A 17,687-nucleotide genomic window follows, 5' to 3' on the forward strand; every position below is an offset into this window, starting at 1 on the left:
TTATCTCGGCCGGCGAGATGAACCAACCGGAATGGGTAGTTCTGCAGTGGAAGGGCCCACCTCATCAGTCTGTCGTTGGAGCACTTCGACTTGTGAAGATATATCAGAGGTTTGTGGTCAGTCTTTAGACTGATCACAAACTCTTTATAAACTCTTTACCTCTGAGATAGAAGTCGAACTTTGAGATCCCGAACAAGATGGCGAGGGCTTCTCTCTCGATGGTAGCGTACTTCCGTTCACGGTCCAGCAGCTTCCGACTGGCGTAGGCCACAGGGTGAGGGATCCCATCGTAGTACTGCAGCAGCACAGCTCCCAACCCGAAGGTCGACGCGTCTGTCCTACGAACAAAAGCCAGTGCGGGGTTAGGTAACCGCAGGACTAGCTGCGATGACATGGCGTCTTTCAGCTGGTCGAACCGCGATAACAAGTCCTCAGTCCACTGCAGCGGCTCTCGTTGGGGTTTCCGGAGAAGGTAGGAGAGAGGGCCCGTGAACTCTGAAGCCATGGGGATGAAACAGCGGTAAAAGGAAACCATACCTAGGAAGCTGCGAAGACCCTTTTTGGTAGTTGGAGGGCTGGGCCTTACTTTATACATAAAACTTGTTACCACTAGCAAACAGATGTTATGACTAACACATTACTTTTTTTTTTTTTTTACAACAAAGGAGACAACACAAGGGCACAAAAAAAGAAACAATAATAAAAAAAAGCCCGCTACTCGCTGCTCCTAAAAAAAGAATCAAAACAGGTGGCCGAAAGAGAGGTCAATTTCGGGAGGAGAGGTGTCCTGATACCCTTCTCTTGAAAGAGTTCAAGTCGTAGGCAGGAGGAAATACAGATGAAGGAAGATTGTTCCAGAGTTTACCAGCGTGAGGGATGAAAGAGTGATACATAAAACTTGTTACCACTAGCAAACAGATGTTAAGACTAACACATTACTTTTTTTTTTTACAACAAAGGAGACAACACAAGGGCACAAAAAAAGAAACAATAATTAAAAAAAAGCCCGCTACTCGCTGCTCCTAAAAAAAAGAATCAAAAGAGGTGGCCGAAAGAGAGGTCAATTTCGGGAGGAGAGGTGTCCTGATACCCTTCTCTTGAAAGAGTTCAAGTCGTAGGCAGGAGGAAATACAGATGAAGAATGATTGTTCCAGAGTTTACCAGCGTGAGGGATGAAAGAGTGATGATGCTGGTTAACTCTTGCATAAAGGGTTTGGACAGTATAGGGATGAGCATGAGTAGAAAGTCGTGTGCAGCGGGGCCGCGGGAGGGGGGGAGACATGCAGTTAGCATAGAAAGAGAGGCAACATCGCGACGGAATTTAAGAGGTAGAAGACAATCAGTAGGAGGAGGAGAGCTGATGAGACGAAGAGCCTTAGCCTCCACTCTGTCCAGAAGAGCTGTGTGAGTGGAGCCCCCCCACACGTGAGATGCATACTCCATACGAGGGCGGACAAGGCCCCTGTATATGGATAGCAACTGCGCGGGGGAGAAGAACTGGCGGAGATGATACACAACGCCCAACCTCGAGGAAGCTGATTTAGGGAGAGAGGAGAGGTGAAGTTTCCAGTTGAGATTTTGAGTTAAGGATAGACCGAGGATGTTTAGTGTTGAAGATGGTGATAGCTGAGTGTTGTCGAAGAATAGGGGATAGGTGTTTGGAAGATTGTGTCGAGTTGATAGGTGGAGAAATTGAGTTTTTGAGGCATTGAAGGACACAAGGTTCCTTCTGCCCCAATCGGAAATGATAGCAAGGTCTGAGGTTAAGCGTTCTGCAGCCTCCAGTCTGGAGTCGTGTACTTCCTGTTGAGAGGGTCTTCTATTGAAAGAAGTTGAATAATGCAGAGTGTAGTCGTCGGCGTATGAGTGGACAGGACAGTTTGTTATGGAAAGAAGATCATTGATGAATAACAGGAAGTGAGTGGGTGATAGGACAGAGCCCTGTGGAACACCACTGTTGATGGGTTTAGGGGAAGAACAATGACCGTCTACACGGCCGGAAAGGAAACTGGAGATAAAGGAACAGAGAGAGGGATAGAATCCGAAAGAGGGCAGTTTAGAAAGGAAAGACTTATGCCAGACTCTATCGAAGACTTTCGATATGTCTAGCGCAACACAGAAAGTTTCACCGAAACGGCTAAGAGAGGATGACCAAGAGTCAGTTAAGAGAGCAAGAAGATCGCCAGTAGAACGCCCCTTGCGGAACCCATACTGGCGATCAGATAGAAGGTCAGAAGTGGAAAGGTGCTTTTGAATCTTCCGGTTAAGGATTGATTCAAAAGCTTTAGATAGACAGGAAAGTAAAGCTATAGGGCGGTAGTTTGAGGGATTGGAGCGGTCACCCTTCTTAGGCACAGGCTGTACAAAGGCATACTTCCAGCAGGAAGGAAAGGTAGATGTTGATAGGCAGAGACGAAAGAGTTTGACCAGCAGGGTATCAGCACGGAAGCACAGTTTTTAAGGACAATATGAGGCACTCCATCAGGTCCATAAGCCTTCTGAGAGTTGAGGCAAGAGAGGGCATAGAAAACATCATTTGGAAGAATCTTGATAACAGGCATAAGGGAGTCAGAGGGGGGATGAGTAGGAGGAATATGCCCAGAATCGTCCAAGGTGGAGTTCTTATAGAGTGGGTCAAGATGTGCTCCACTTTAGAGTTCAAGTAGTCAAAAAAATTTCATAGTTAGTAGAGCTAGGTGAGAGATAAACAGCACATATATATTTAATAGAATGACAATGAAGTCTTAGCCAGATGGTGGAAAATTCTGAAGAGTTAAGATCGTGGGCACGAGAGCAAGTGATGTCGTTGCGCACGTAGGCGCAACATCCAACTTTGGATTGTAATTTAGGATAGAGATAGTAGGAGGGAGCAGAGTAGAGATTGCTGTCATTAGCCTCAGAAACTTGTGTTTCGGTGAGGAAGAGAAGGTGAGGTGTAGAGGAGGAGAGATGGTGTTCCACAGAATGAAAACTAAAACGAAAACCGCGAATGTTGCAGAAATTGATAAGAAAGAGGTTCGAGGAGTTATCAAGGCACCTCTCAAGTCGGGAGCCAGAAGGGGAGTCCTCCCTTGGGGAATTTGTGCCCCCCCCCCCCCCCAGGCGGGGACTCCGAGGCTGTGTTATGGTACGCCATTTTGAATTTTGGGAAATGGTGTGTATGTTGTGTGAATGTAGTGTGGTGTGGATAGAGAGATGATCTGTCTTTAGAGAGCATGCTGAACTACTCTCTGGAGTTGCTGAAACAATAGGGAAACAGTTAGTGAGGACATGGGAAGGGTCTTTGGAGGGCTTCAGCACCCTCCTCACTTCCCATATATACCTCACTGGGAGTGGCTTGCGCCCGTTTCGGAAGGTGTCTTCCTTCCTACCTTCCTTCCTACCAGAGACGTAATTTCCCGGGGGATAGGGGGGCTATAGCGTCCCCCAATATTTTCTATATCGGCCCCAAATTTCCCTTTAATGCGTTATTTTTTTTTTAATTTCCTCCACTCAAGCATGATCGCTTCGATCGCCACCCTCCTCCCCTCAACTCATGAATCTATAATTCCCTGTAGCCCCCTCAAAATCTTGGCCAAAATTACGGACTTGTCTTACACCCCCTTATTTATTGCATCTGATTTTTGTTCACTGCTCTTACACTTCCCCTCTTTACTTCCCTCTCAGAACACATCCCTCCGCCTCATTTACGCACTCTTCCCGCATGTGCATCTTTCTCACATTCTCCTCCTCTCTTCACATAACCATTCCTCAGATCTTCATTTTCTCTCCTTTTTCTCATCCTCACCTCATCTCACCTCACCCCCTTTTCGCTCAGTCACATCACATCTTTCTGCGTTCTCTGGTGGTCAAAATCTCTACTCACACCTTTTCCTCGCTTTTCGTCTCACCTCACTTCACATTTTCTGTCACTATACACTTTCAGCTATTATTTCTCCCTCACTCCTCCTCCTCCTCCACCCTCAGTTCTCTTCCTTACCATCCAAAATAAGTTGAAATGAGGACCTTATCTGTGTCTGTCTTTCTCGACTGCAAACCACGGCTTTCATTACGGTTTAATCGACTCTCATTCCAACAATTCTCTCCTTTGACTGCACGAGGTGTCTCTGCGCCTTGAATTAATTAATTATAAGAAGACATTAACACCTCCACTCTTACCCCTGATTTCCTCCCCGGTGTGTGTGTGTGTGTGTGTGTGTGTGTGTGTGTGTGTGAGAGAGAGAGAGAGAGAGAGAGAGAGAGAGAGAGAGAGAGAGAGAGAGAGAGAGAGAGAGAGAGAGAGAGAGAGAGAGAGAGATTGTATAATAAGAGAAATCAGGAAGAACATGAGAGGCCTAAGCGCGGGAGAAAACGGGAAAATAATTTAATAACCAAAAGGAGGAGACTCAAGATCTTAAAATACAGAATAAGAACGGCAAAATGTGTGTGTGTGTGTGTGTGTAAGGAACAGACAAGGCAAAGGAAACTATTTCGGCCGTAATGAATACTTGGGCAAGTTAACTCAAGGAATCGTTCATGCCGTTTCATTCGTCAATATGTTCGAATCCCTGACCACTTACTATACTCCTGAGAAATATGATCAGCTTTTGAATGCGTTTGGCAGCAACAAAATACATGTGGCGTCTGTCACTTGTTTTATTACAGAAATAGATTAGTACAGTCAAGACCACGGTACAATACGGAACGAATAACGTATATTTCTATTAGTGCACAATTTGTTTACCATTTGCTTACTAGTAGAACAAACAATACCCACAACGCACAGTTAAGACGATACAATACTGAGACAATAGTGCGCCTTTGTTCTTCCACATCGCCTTTTCTGGGCTATTTCCTTACATACGGATTTTCTGAGCCATAAGTTATCTTATAAATATTTCTTATTATAAAAGAATACACTATAAATACTTCTCACACACACACACACACACACACACACACACACACACACACACACACACACACTTCCTACAATTTTTACTCTTTACTTTATTCGTTCGATAAAAGAGGGCATAATGAACGTTGAATAACTTCCTCCTTGCCATTTTTAAGAGGTCGTGTAGAGAATTAGGGCGATGCGAGCCTCAGGAAACACGCCAGGGAGTAAGCTCCTTAAGGCGGTGTCACACAAGCACTTTTTCCGTCGATTAATGCGATTTCCGTCGATTTTTCATCGTTCCGCATGAACTTATCGCATGAATTTGTTAGACGATCAGGATCGTTTCCGCCTGCAAATTTCCGCCTTTGTTTACATTTCCAAGACCAAGACCGAGACTTTCCGCGTGGCTTCAACCTGTCTCAAATGCTCTCCTGCAGTGACAGCCTTCCTCATCCTGGTGTCACTTCTGGCAATAAGAGGTGTCACTAACTCCAGCAGTCTGTGGTACTGGCTCTTGTCCAACCTGATCCAATTCTTCAGAGTCTCATGATCCTCAAACCATGAGCCAACCATGAGCGCATCCATGCATGCTTTTTGGCTTGTTTAGCTCGTCTAAGTCTCACAATACACAGTATTAGGTTCAGAGCAGCGTATCTTTGCCGCAGCGTGGACTCCATGTTTGTTTACATTCCTTGGTCTGTGCCGACGGAAAGTTTCAGACGAAACACCGTTTGTGTGTGACAGGCCGCAGCCAAGATATCGACGATTTTCAGAAAAACGACGGAAAAAGTTGACGGAAAAAGTGCTAGTGTGACACCGCCTTTAGTTATATTATCAAATCATGGCCGCGGAATTTTAATAAAAGCTAAAACTTAACCTAACACACGAGGAGGAGTGGCCGCGGGGGGGGGGGGTGACACGATCGGGTGCGAGGGTGTACAGCGGGCGTGAGAAGGAAGCGGTGAGGATGGAGGAGAGACTGAAGGAGGGATCGAACCGGAGCGAAAGAGGGAGGGAGGGACAGACGGAAGGCTAAAGAATGTGAGAGAGGAAGACTCGCGGCAGTGGTAGTGACAGAGGAGGAATGAAGAGAGGAAGAGAGAAGAAAAGATGTAGCATCGCAATGGCCTTCAAAACAATGGAGAGAGAGAGAGAGAGAGAGAGAGAGAGAGAGAGAGAGAGAGAGAGAGAGAGAGAGAGAGAGAGAGAGAGAGAGAGAGAGAGAGAGAGAGACTAAATTATTATTTCCTCCGGCTGCTCCTCTTCCTCTCCTAGCTAGGTTGGGATTGATTAATAAGAAATACCAAGAAACAGTGGTTCCTCCGATGCGTACGAAACAACAAGAGTTTCTGACAAAAGTTTCGAATCCTTCTCAACTTCTGCAGATAAGACGGAACGAGATAACTGTGTTGTTGTAATCGTCTTAGCATCACCGCTGGAACACCTCCCAATCACTCCACCACCATCATCCACGGCTCCATTCTCCTCCATCCCCTCATCCCCCTCATGCTGTTTTTTTCTCTCTTTTACGCCGTGGCCTATTGCGCCGGTAGGCTTCTTCCCGATGGATCCTGATGCGGCCCAAGGCTTCTTCCCGGTGGGGCCTGATGGTCGCCCCAGCCCGTTCTGGCGCAGGCGAATGTTTATAGTGGCGCCATCTTGCATTATCTCATGCTGCCCTCCCGGAGTTCATCTTTAATGCAACAGTAATGTTTTTCCCATAGTGAGACGCATATATTATAGTTGATTATGAAACAGTAACATCTATGACAAGAAATCTCCATGTATAATCACTGACACGTACTTTAGTTATGATACATCATTTAAATAAACATATTGATTGCGACTAGCGCGCGCACACACACACACACACACACACACACACACACGACCGTGTCATACATATTTTTAATCATATTCCGAGAAAAAGGATGACCTGTATGCAGGTAAGAGGTTGCAGTTTTAATGGTAAGAAACGGCCAAACAGATTGGTCGCCTGAGGGATGAAAGAGGTAAAGAAATCTAACTATTGTGAAGTCGAACGTTAAACTGCTGGTCGCCCACGAGATGCACCAGCAAGATTCTCATGGCTTTGTGAAATCGAGGGTTGAACGTAATGCACTATCACTAGACGGTCACACATAATTTGTCTTACATTGTGCTCCCACTGATTCTAATATTTGTTGGTCTATCTTTTTAAGTATTTCTAAGTTCACTCACTTTCTTACTATACCCTGATACATGCCGACGAACCTCATGAGTTCTAGTAGCACAACACAGAAGCCTTCGGTCACACAAGTGTCCACCCTTAGCCTTGGTCACTTTTCTTCACTACCGCAATAATCAAGGTCTTCAGCATCCTCTCAGACCTTTGTTTGAGAACACGAAAAAGTCTGAGACCAAGGCCAAAGATCCAGTTCTTGCCGCAGACCCTCTCCAGCGAAGCGACCAGCCCTTGTGGTGCGCCGCGCTGCCACCCCAACCTGGTGCATCCTGCTGGACTATGAAGGCGTCGTCTTGTACACCACTGAGTTCTCTAACGGCAGGCTGCGCCCATTGCTGCTGTATGGGAGAGGGGTTGTGAGTGGGTGAGTGAGTGAGTGAGTGATTGTGTCGGTGAGACAGTCAGTCAGTCAGTCAGTCAGTCAGTCTCTCTCTCTCTCTCTCTCTCTCTCTCTCTCTCTCTCTCTCTCTCTCTCTCTCTCACACACACACACACACACACACACACACACACACACACACACACACACACGGGTTCCCACGCTCGGTCAGCCTCTTCCCATCGGGCTGGATGGAATGGCAGGTCAACGCTAAGCCCATAAGCTGAGTGATGGTCGAAACCGCCTTTACCTGCACCCCCGCCATCACTGCGACCTGACCCTTTCTGACCTGGGGGTTGACCTGGGGCTTAACGCCTGACCCGCCACCCGGAAGACCACACCGACTCCTACCGCACAAACGCACTGCATTCCGCCTCACCTTCACTCTTCCCGCCCTCAACTATTTCATCACAACTTTCCCACAATGTAAACCTCAGACCCCCTATACCCCTTTAATATTGTACTCTTCCTCTTCTTTTACTGTATTTCAATATTGTATTTTAACGTGTTTATTTTCAGCTCAACAACTGCAATCTCTTAATAAACCGATTATTATCATTATTATTATTATTATTATTATTATTATTATTATTATTATTATTATTATTACTAGTATTATTTTTATTATTATTACACACACACACACACACACACACACACACACACACACACACACTGACTGGAACAACCTTTTTTAAACTCAACAGGTAACAATTACATCTGATATTATTAGGATGAGTCTCTGAAAGGTCGGCTGTTGTGGTAACAGTATTTATTTTATATATTATTTTATTATTTCATTTATCTCCAGTTTCCTTTCCGGCCGTTCCATCTCTGCTGTGGTAGACGGTCACTGTTCTTCCCTTAAACCTATCAACAGTGGTGTCCCACAGGGCTCTGTCCAATCACCCACTCTCTTCCTGTTATTCATCAATGATCTATCAATAACAAACTGTCCTATCTACTCATACGCTGACGACTCCACTCTGCATTATTCAACTTCTTTCAACAGAAGACCCTCTCAACAGACATTGCAAGACTCCAGACTGGAGGCTGCAGAACGCTTAACCTCATACTTTGCTATCATTTCCGATTGTGGTAAAAGGAACCTTGTGTCCTTCAATGCCTCAAAAAAACAATTTCTCCATCTATCAACTCGACACAATCTTCCAAACACCTATCCCCTATTCTCCGACAACCCTCAGCAGTCATCTTCTTCTACACTAAACATCCTCGGTCTATCCTTAGCTGAAAATCTAAACTGGAAACTTCACATCAGCCTTCTAGAGGCAATAGCAATGCCACATTAGACAAAAACGGCAAAGTGTCTGGAGTTCGTCAAAATCGCTCTCAAAAGGGTTTACGTTTAAAGCTCTAGCGACAAAACTACTAGAAGTAGGGAAATGTTATGCATCATATTGGAAAGCACATTAGTAGGGCGAAATTATTTGTTAAATACGTTTTTTGAAATTCTAAAAATAATAGTGGGTTTCAAGGTTGGGAACTCAAAAATAGTTTTTTTTTCAGATTCGTTTTTTGCGAATTCATTCGATTTTTTACCATTTCGAGTCGGTTTTTGAGCCCGTCACTTACTACAAATTATAGCCGTTTCATTTTGCTGGTGATTGATATCAAAAGCATTTCTGTAGCCCCAGAAATAAGGTAGTTATGGCGATTCGCACCAAACCGGTTGATTTTCCAAAATTCGTGGCTTTATGACAAGGGCGCCGCAAAATTAAAAGAGTCCGCCTTCCATTACTTGATATGTCACTGCTTATAGTTATTAGAGGTATGTATGGATATTTGAAGTGTTGGTATTATAAAAGCTTTGGCCAGTTGTAGTTTGATGTTTGTTGGTACATTTTTAAATCTGTATAGGTCCCTTGTTGCTCCCAGTGCTTTATTCCTTATTTATTTTACGTGCTGGTCTATGCCTGTTCGGCTTATTGTCAGCCCCAGTACTTTGCCTTTTTCTGTGTAGTCTATTGGTAATCCATCTATTATTATATTGTTTTTCTTCTTTATTGCTAATGGTACAATTTTTAATTTATTCTTGTTGTTTTTTTATTTTCCATTTCCTTTCGTATGTGTTGATTTTTTCTATTTTGCATTGGGTTCGTCTTGCCATGAGTGTTCTGGATTGGCCTTCGTAACAGATTATTTGTGTTATATCATCGGCATATTGTATTGTGGTACAATCAATGGCTGGTGCGGGGAAGTCATTTGTATAGATGGTGTAGACTGTAGGGTGTTGGTGACAGCGCGGTTTCTTGTGGTACTCCCGCTGTAAGTGGGAATGTTGGGCATAATATAATGGTCTACTTTTATTTTTGCTTTCCTGTTGGTTACAAAATTGTTCAGAAAGATCTTGGTTATCTTTGGTATGTCCAGATAGTAGGATAGTAGATTGTAGGAGGAGGTAGGAAGACACCTACCGAACGGGCGTGAGCTACTCCCGGTGAGGATATATGGGAAGCGAGGAGGGTGCTGAAGCCCTTCAAAGACCCTTCCCATGTCCTCACTAACCGTTTCCCTTTTGTCTCATCAACACCAGAGAGCAGTTCAGCATGCTCTCAAAAGACAGTTCCTCTCTCTTTCTACACCACACTATATTCACACAACACACACACCTTTTCCCAAAATTCAAAATTCAAAATGGCGAAAAATAACTGCCTCGGAGTCCCCGCCTGGGGGTGGGGGGGACCATAAATTCCCCCAGGGAGGACTCCCCTTCTGGCTGCCGACTTGAGAGGTGTCCTGATAACTCCTCGAACCTCCTCCTTATCAATTTCTGCAACATTCGTGGTCTTCGTTCTAATTTTCATTCTGTGGGTAGGCGGTGGCTGAACTGGTAGCGTACTGGGCCCACATTCACCGCGTGATGGACGACGCGGGTTCGAATCCCCACGCTACCACCTCGGATTTTTCAGCCATCGCTGAGTGGCTTAAAATTATCCACATGCTGTCTAGGACCCGGACTCTAGAGGAAGCCGTCCAAGCGAATCAAGAACGAGTTCCGCGGGGCAGCATGAGCCAATGCAAGATGGCGCCACTATAAACACTCGCCTGCGCCAGAACGGGCTGGGCTGACCATCAGGCCCCACCTGGAAGAAGCCTTGGGCCGACCATCAGGCCCCACCGGGAAGATGCCTACCGGCGCAATAGGCAGCAACTTAAAAAAAAAAAAAAAAAAATCTCTCCTCCTCTAAACCTCATCTTCTCTTCCTCACCGAAACACAGGTTTCTGAGGCTACTGACAGCAACCTCTACTCTGTTCCCTCCTACTATCTCTATCCTAAATTTCAATCCAAAGCTGGATGTTGCGCCTACGGGCGCAACGACATCAATTGCACTCGTGCCCACGACCTTGACTCTTCTGAATTTTCCACCATCTGGCTAAGACTTCATTGTCATTCTATTACTAAATACATCTGTGCTGTTTATATCTCATCTAACTCTACTAACTATGTAAAATTCTTTGACTATCTGAATTCTAAAGTGGAGCACATTTTCACTCACTCTCCCTTCGCCGAAATCTCCATCTTGGAAGATTTCAATGTTCACCACCAGCTTTGGCTTTCATCCTCTTTCACTGACCAGCCTGCTGAACAAGCCTACAACTTTTCTCTCCTCAGCGACCTAGAGCAGTAGGTTCAGCACCCTACACGTATTCCCGACCGTCTTGGAGACAGGCCCAACATTCTAGACCTCTTCCTTACCTCTAATCCTTCTGCTTACTCTATCAAACTGTTCTCTCCGTTGGGCTCCTCCGATCATAACCTTATTTCTGTTTCCTGTCCTATCGCTCCTGTACATCCTCTGGACCCACCGAAGAGGTGATGCTTCTGGCATTTTGCTTCAGCTCGGTGGGACGACCTGAGGATGTACTTTTCCGATTTCCCGTGGAATGATTACTGCTTCCAGGAGAGAGACCCCTCTGTGTGTGTCCAGCGCATCTCAGAGGTGATTGTCTCTGGAATGAAGGCATACATTCCACGTTCTTTCTCTACTTCTCATGCTAAAAAGCCTTGCTTGTTCTCGTGCTATTAAAGATAGAGAGACAGCTCACGAAAGGTTCCAGAGCCTTCGAACTCCCGCTAACTATGACCTTTACATTTCAGCCCGGAATCGTGCCAAATCTATTCTCCGACTTACCAAAACTTCTTTTATCAATAGAAAATGTCAACACCTTGCTTCTTCTAATTCTTCCCGTGACTTCTGGCATCTAGCCAAAAATATCTCCTCCAATTTCACTTCTTCCTCTTTCCCTCCTCTCCTTAACCCTGACGGCAGCACTGCCGTCTCATCTGTCTCTAAGGCTGAACTCTTCGCTCAAACTTTCTGTAAGAACTCCACCGTGGACGATTCTGGGCATATTCCTCTTTCTCATCCCCCATCTGACTCCTTTATGCCTGTTATTAAGATTCTTCCATATGATGTTTTCTATGTCCTCTCTGGCCTCAGCTCTCAGAAGGCTTATGGACCTGATGGAGTGCCTCCTATTGTCCTTAAAAAACTGTGCTTCCGTGCTGACACCCTGCCTGGTCAAACTCTTTCGTCTCTGCCTATCAACATCTACCTTTCCTTCCTGCTGTAAGTATGCCTTTGCACAGCCTGTGCCTAAGAAGGGTGACCTTTTCCAATCCCTCAAACTACCGCCCTATAGCTTTACTTTCATTTATATCTAAAGCTTTTGAATCAATACTTAACCGGAAGATTCAAAAGCACCTTTCCACTTCTAACCTTCTATCTGATCGTCAGTATGGGTTCCGCAAGGGGCGTTCTACTGGCGATCTTCTTGCTCTCTTAACTGCCTCTTGGTCATCCTCTCTTAGCCGTTTCGGTGAAACTTTCTCTGTTGCGCTAGACATATCGAAAGCCTTCGATAGAGTCTGGCACAAGTCTTTGCTTTCTAAACTGCCCTCTTTCGGATTCTATCCCTCTCTCTGTTCCTTTATCTCCAGTTTCCTTTCCGGCCGTGTAGACGGTCATTGTTCTTCCCCTAAACCCATCAACAGTGGTGTTCCACAGGGCTCTGTCCTATCACCCACTCTCTTCCTGTTATTCATCAATGATCTTCTTTCCATAACAAACTGTCCTGTCCACTCATACGCCGACGACTCCACTCTGCATTATTCAACTTCTTTCATTAGAATACCATCACAACAGGAAGTACACGACTCCAGACTGGAGGCTGCAGAACGCTTAACCTCAGACCTTGCTATCATTTCCAATTGGGGCAGAAGGAACCTTGTGCCCTTCAATGCCTTACAAACTCAATATCTCCACCTATCAAGTCGACACAATCTTCCAAACACCTATCCCCTATTCTTCGACAACACTCAGCTATCACCATCATCAACACTAAACATCCTCGGTCTATCCTTAACTCAAAATCTCAACTGGAAACTTCACATCTCCTCTCTCGCTAAATCAGCTTCCTCGAGGTTGGGCGTTATGTATCGTCTCCGCCAGTTCATCTCCCCCGCGCAGTTGCTATCCATATACAGGAGCCTTGTCCGCCCTCGTATGGAGTATGCATCTCACGTGTGGGGGGGCTCCACTCACACAGCTCTTCTGGACAGAGTGGAGTCTAAGGCTTTTCGTCTCATCAGCTCTCCTCCTCCTACTGATAGTCTTTTACCTCTTAAATTCCGTCGGGATGTTGCCTCTCTTTCTATCTTCTATTGATATTTCCTCCCCCCCTCCCGCGGCCCCGCTGCACACGACTTTCTACTCATGCTCATCCCTATACTGCCCAAACCCCTTATTCAAGAGTTAACCAGCATCTTCACTCTTTCATCCTTCACGCTGGTAAACTGTGGAACAATCTTCCTTCATCTGTATTTCCTCCTGCCTACGACTTGAACTCTTTCAAGAGGAGGGTATCAGGACACCTCTCCACCCGAAATTGACCTCTCTTTCGGCCACCTCTTTTGATTCTTTTTTAGGAGCAGCGAGTAGCGGGCTTTTTTTTTTTATTATTGTTTCCTTTTTTGTGCCCTTGAGCTGTCTCCTTTGTTGTAAAAAAAAGAAAGAAAAAATGTGCTATTTTGTACTTCAGTCCTTCAAGCCATACTTTGTCAAATGCTTTACTGACATCTCTTTTTACCATGTAACATTGCTGCTTTCGGGCTGTATGGTGTGCTGCTGTTTCATGAATTGTCTTTAAAGCTGTATCGGTTCCTCTCCTGTTTCTGAATCAATGTTGTGAGTCTTGGTAGATGTTGTCTGATTCCAGCAGTTTCCTGAGTCTTGTGTTGATGATTTTTTCCATCACTTTGCCTGGGACTTCTAGTAATGAAATGGGTCTGTACTTTATGGGGATGCTGTTATCAGTTTTTTTCTTTTGGTATTAGTTTAATTATAGCTGTTTTAAATTTGTCTGGGAAATATCCCATTGAAAATGAGTGATTGAATATTTCTTGTAGTTTTGTTAGAGATTACTTAGGATTAGTTTATCTATTTTTGTTTCTCCAGGCGCGTTCTTAAATTGTTTAATTGTAGTTTTAATCTCGTTTTGTGAAATCATCTCATCAGTATGTTTCCTCCCTTGAAGTCTTTCCATGTCGGATAGTTGGTGTGGTATGAGTATGTCTTCGTTTTCTTGCAGGAATTCTACTACCTCGTTTTCAATTTCGATGTCATATGCTGCATTCTCTTCAGGTGATATCTTGAAAACTTCACTCAAAACTTCTCTGAATACTTCTTCTTTGTCGTTGCTGCTCGTTAGTTTGATGTTATCTCTAATGAGGGGCTGGTTCATTGTAGTTTTTTATAGATTTTATTGTTTTGACTGGGTTCCAGAACGCTTTAGGTTGTTTGTGACATTTTGCAAGTTTTGCAATCTATGTGATTTTGGTTCCTTATTTGCTCACTTTCCTGTTTTATAGCTATTCTTAGGGCTCTATATAGTTGATATTTTTGTATATTCCACCCATGTGTTATTGATTCTCGATGTATTTGATTGAAGTGGTGCTGTAAATCTCTTAGAAGTAGGCTGGTCAGTGGCTTATGTGTGCATGGTGATGCCAGATTTTGTTGGGATAGTGCTCTTTATTCCGTTAGCTATTGTATTGTAACATTGTGTTAACTTGCTGTCGATTTCTTCTTTGTGCATTTGATTAGGTAATGTAATGTCTTCCATCCCTTCTTCTATTTCTCTTTTTAGCTTTTCCCAGTCTGCTCTCTTGTAATTGGGTATTGGTTGTATGGTTTCCGTTATTGCTTCTGTGGTAAGAGTGATGATGGCAGGTAGGTGGTCGGATGTTGTAAGGGGTCCCGGCTCTATAATGGTGTTGAGTGTTGCTTTATTGTTGCTTAATACGATGTCTGGTGTGGTGTTTGAGCCAGTTGTGAAGAATGTTGGGAACCTGGGGCCAAGGTGTATTGCTTTCCCGTAGTCTATAAATGTGGCAATGCCTTTTCCAACAGCGTTGTTTCGTGTGTCACCTAGTTGTGTGTGTTTGGCATTCAGGTCGCCGATGATATATATAGGATGGTTATTATATATTAGTCTGTGGAAATCCGGAAATGGAAGGTAAGGTCTTCTTGGAGGGAGGTACGTTGTAGCAATCGATATGGTCCCGACTATTGTCTCTATTTTTACTTCGAGGATGTCTGATATGTAATCGTCTGTTATTATGTGTTTGATGTTTGATTTTACTAGTATGGCAGAACCGTCGTGCATTTCGTTGGAAGTGTTTATTGTATAGGCGTTATAGCCTCTGATGTGTACGGGTTGTGTGTTGCTCGGGCCATGACTGTTTAATAGTATTATGTCTGGTTAAGTTGTAGGTAAGCGTTTGTAAGGTTAGTTTTGTTGGTAGACCAGTGTTAAGTGTTATGTTGTACTATTTTAATTGTATCTCTTATATCCATGTTGAATGTGTTAGATGATGTATTCTTGTGATGTTTACTTGTTGTCATTTCTGTTTATGGTCTTCCCTGGTGATGGTGTTCTCTGTTTTGTGTACCCGTTTCTTATTTTCGTGAATACTTGGTATTCCACGATTCTCCAACAGTCCGTAAGGCTTATATTGTTATCGTTGAGCTGTCTGAGTACATCTTCTTCTCTGTATTGGCTTGAGCTGTATTGCCAATTATATTTGCCTTGTAGCATGCCAGTTGTTAGTGCACGGAGACTGAATTTTTCTTTGGGATATCCCTCACTTTCCTTGGCAAATATTTCTAGTTCTATTTCTTTCCCGTTTATTTTTTTTCTGTGGTTCCATTGCTGTAGTAGGTGTTTCTGTTTCTTCTTCTTCTGTTTTCTCTGTTTCTTCTTCTTGTCTTTCATTGTCCTGAGTGAGTTATCTGGAAGGATAACACTTGGTAATTTGTTTGCTCTTAACAGTTTGTTTATTTCGGTGTTGTAGCTCCCTGGTTGTGCGATGTTCACCAGGTGGGCATTTTTATTTTTTTTACAGCAGAGGAGTCAGTTCTAGGGCATAAAAAAAGGTAACAAATGTGAAAAAAAGCCCGCAACTCACTGCTCCTATAAAGAGTTAAAGGAGTGATAGGTCAATTTAGGGAGGAGGAACTCTTGAAAGAGTTCAAGTCGTAGGCAGGAGGAAATACAGATGAAGGAAGATTGTTCCAGAGTTTACCAGCGTGAGGGATAAAAGAGTGAAGATGCTGGTTAACTCTTGCGTAAGGGATTTGGACAGTAAAGGGATGAGCTTGAGTAGAAAGTCGTGTGTTGCGAGGCCGCGGGAGGGGGGGAGGCATACAGTTATCAAGTTCAGAAGAGCAGTCACCATGAAAATATCAATAGAAGATAGAGAGGCAACATGGCGGCGAAATTTAAGAGGTAGAAGACTATCAGTAAGAGGAGGAGAGCTGATGAGACGAAGCGCCTTAGACTCCACTCTGTCCAAGAGAACTGTGTGAGTGGAGCCCCCCCCCCACGTGTGATGCATACTCCATACGAGGGCGGACAAGGCCCCTGTAAATGGATAGCAACTGTGCGGGGGAGAAGAACTGGCGGAGACGGTACAGAACGCCCAGCCTCGAGGAAGCTGATTTAGTAAGAGAAGAGATATGAAGTTTCCAGTTGAGATTTTGAGTTAAGGATAGACCGAGGATGTTTAGTGTTGAAGAAGGTGACAGCTGAGTGTTGTCAAAGAATAGGGGATAGTTGTTTGGAAGATTGTGTCGAGTGGATAGGTGGAGAAACTGTGTTTTTGAGGCGTTGAAGGACACCAAGTTCTTCTTGCCCCAGTCGGAAATAATAGTAAGGTCTGAGGCTAAGCGTTCTGCCGCCTCCAGCCTGGAATCATTTAGTTCCTGTTGGGTGGGTCTTCTATTAAAAGAAGTTGAGTAATGCAGAGTAGAGTCATCGGCGTAAGAATGGATAGGACAGTTCGTTTTGGAAAGAAGATCATCAATGAACAACAGAAAAGAGAGTGGGAGATGGGACAGAACCCTGCGGAACACCACTATTAATAGGTTTAGGGGAAGAACAGTGACCGTCTACCACAGCAGAAATAGAACGGTCAGAGAGGAAACGAGATAAAGGTACAGAGAGAAGGATAGAAACCGTAGGAGGGTAGTTTGGAAAGCAAAGATTTGTGCCAGACCCTATCAAAAGCTTTTGATATATCCAGCACTGTGAGGGCAACTACCAACTTAGCGGGCGAACGACCGGAGCACTCCTGCCGCCCGCCCGCATCTTGCCGCTCGAAGCTGTTCAACTACTGAGGCGCAGCGAACCACCTCCTTCACTCTCGCTGCTCGTTCGCCTGACGCCGTTCGACGCCTCGGTCGACTGAACCACCGAGGCTTCTCAACCCGCTATGGGAGGCGACTTGGTGACCGCCAGCGCCTTCCTCGTCAGACAGCGGCCGAGCCTCGGTCTGAACACTTGATTCTACTAAAGCTCCAGCCCTGCTCTCACTCGGGCTAACTCAGATACCGTGGGCTCGTTCTGGGTGCCTTACCCCTCCGCGCCCTGGACTCCCGTTACTGCTGTGAACCTGACGCCCCTTCTCCTCCTGCGCCTCCCTCGTCCACCACGTCAACACCTACTTCAAGTACGAAGCTGTGCTGCCTCGACATTGCCACTTAAAGGACGAGACGCCCAGACGAGGAAGAAGCCGTGCAACGGGTCATTGCTGAGTCCGGCGTGCTGAAGCCTTCGTGTTGGAGACTTCAGACTGTGAGGCCTGTTTTGGGGTTTTCTACTTTAATGAAAGTAAACTGGT

The 17,687-nt window shown here is 44.9% G+C and overlaps 1 protein-coding gene across 2 annotated transcripts in view; it reads right to left on the reverse strand.

The window, feature by feature from the left end:
- Positions 1-4,627: 4,627 nt before the first annotated feature.
- LOC127007627 (QRFP-like peptide receptor) overlaps positions 4,628-17,687 on the reverse strand; it is a 98,729-nt gene continuing 85,669 nt past the window's right edge. The window contains exon 10 of one of the 2 annotated variants that reach the window (XM_050878780.1): positions 4,628-7,438. In XM_050878780.1, coding sequence (XP_050734737.1) covers positions 7,381-7,438 — 58 coding nt within the window. In that variant the 3' untranslated portion in view covers positions 4,628-7,380. Of the gene's footprint in view, positions 7,442-17,687 lie in introns of both variants that reach the window. The other variant, XM_050878779.1, reaches the window with a different exon arrangement.

This window comes from Eriocheir sinensis, chromosome 36 (assembly GCF_024679095.1).
Source record: "Eriocheir sinensis breed Jianghai 21 chromosome 36, ASM2467909v1, whole genome shotgun sequence".
NCBI classification, from domain to species: Eukaryota; Metazoa; Arthropoda; class Malacostraca; order Decapoda; family Varunidae; genus Eriocheir; species Eriocheir sinensis.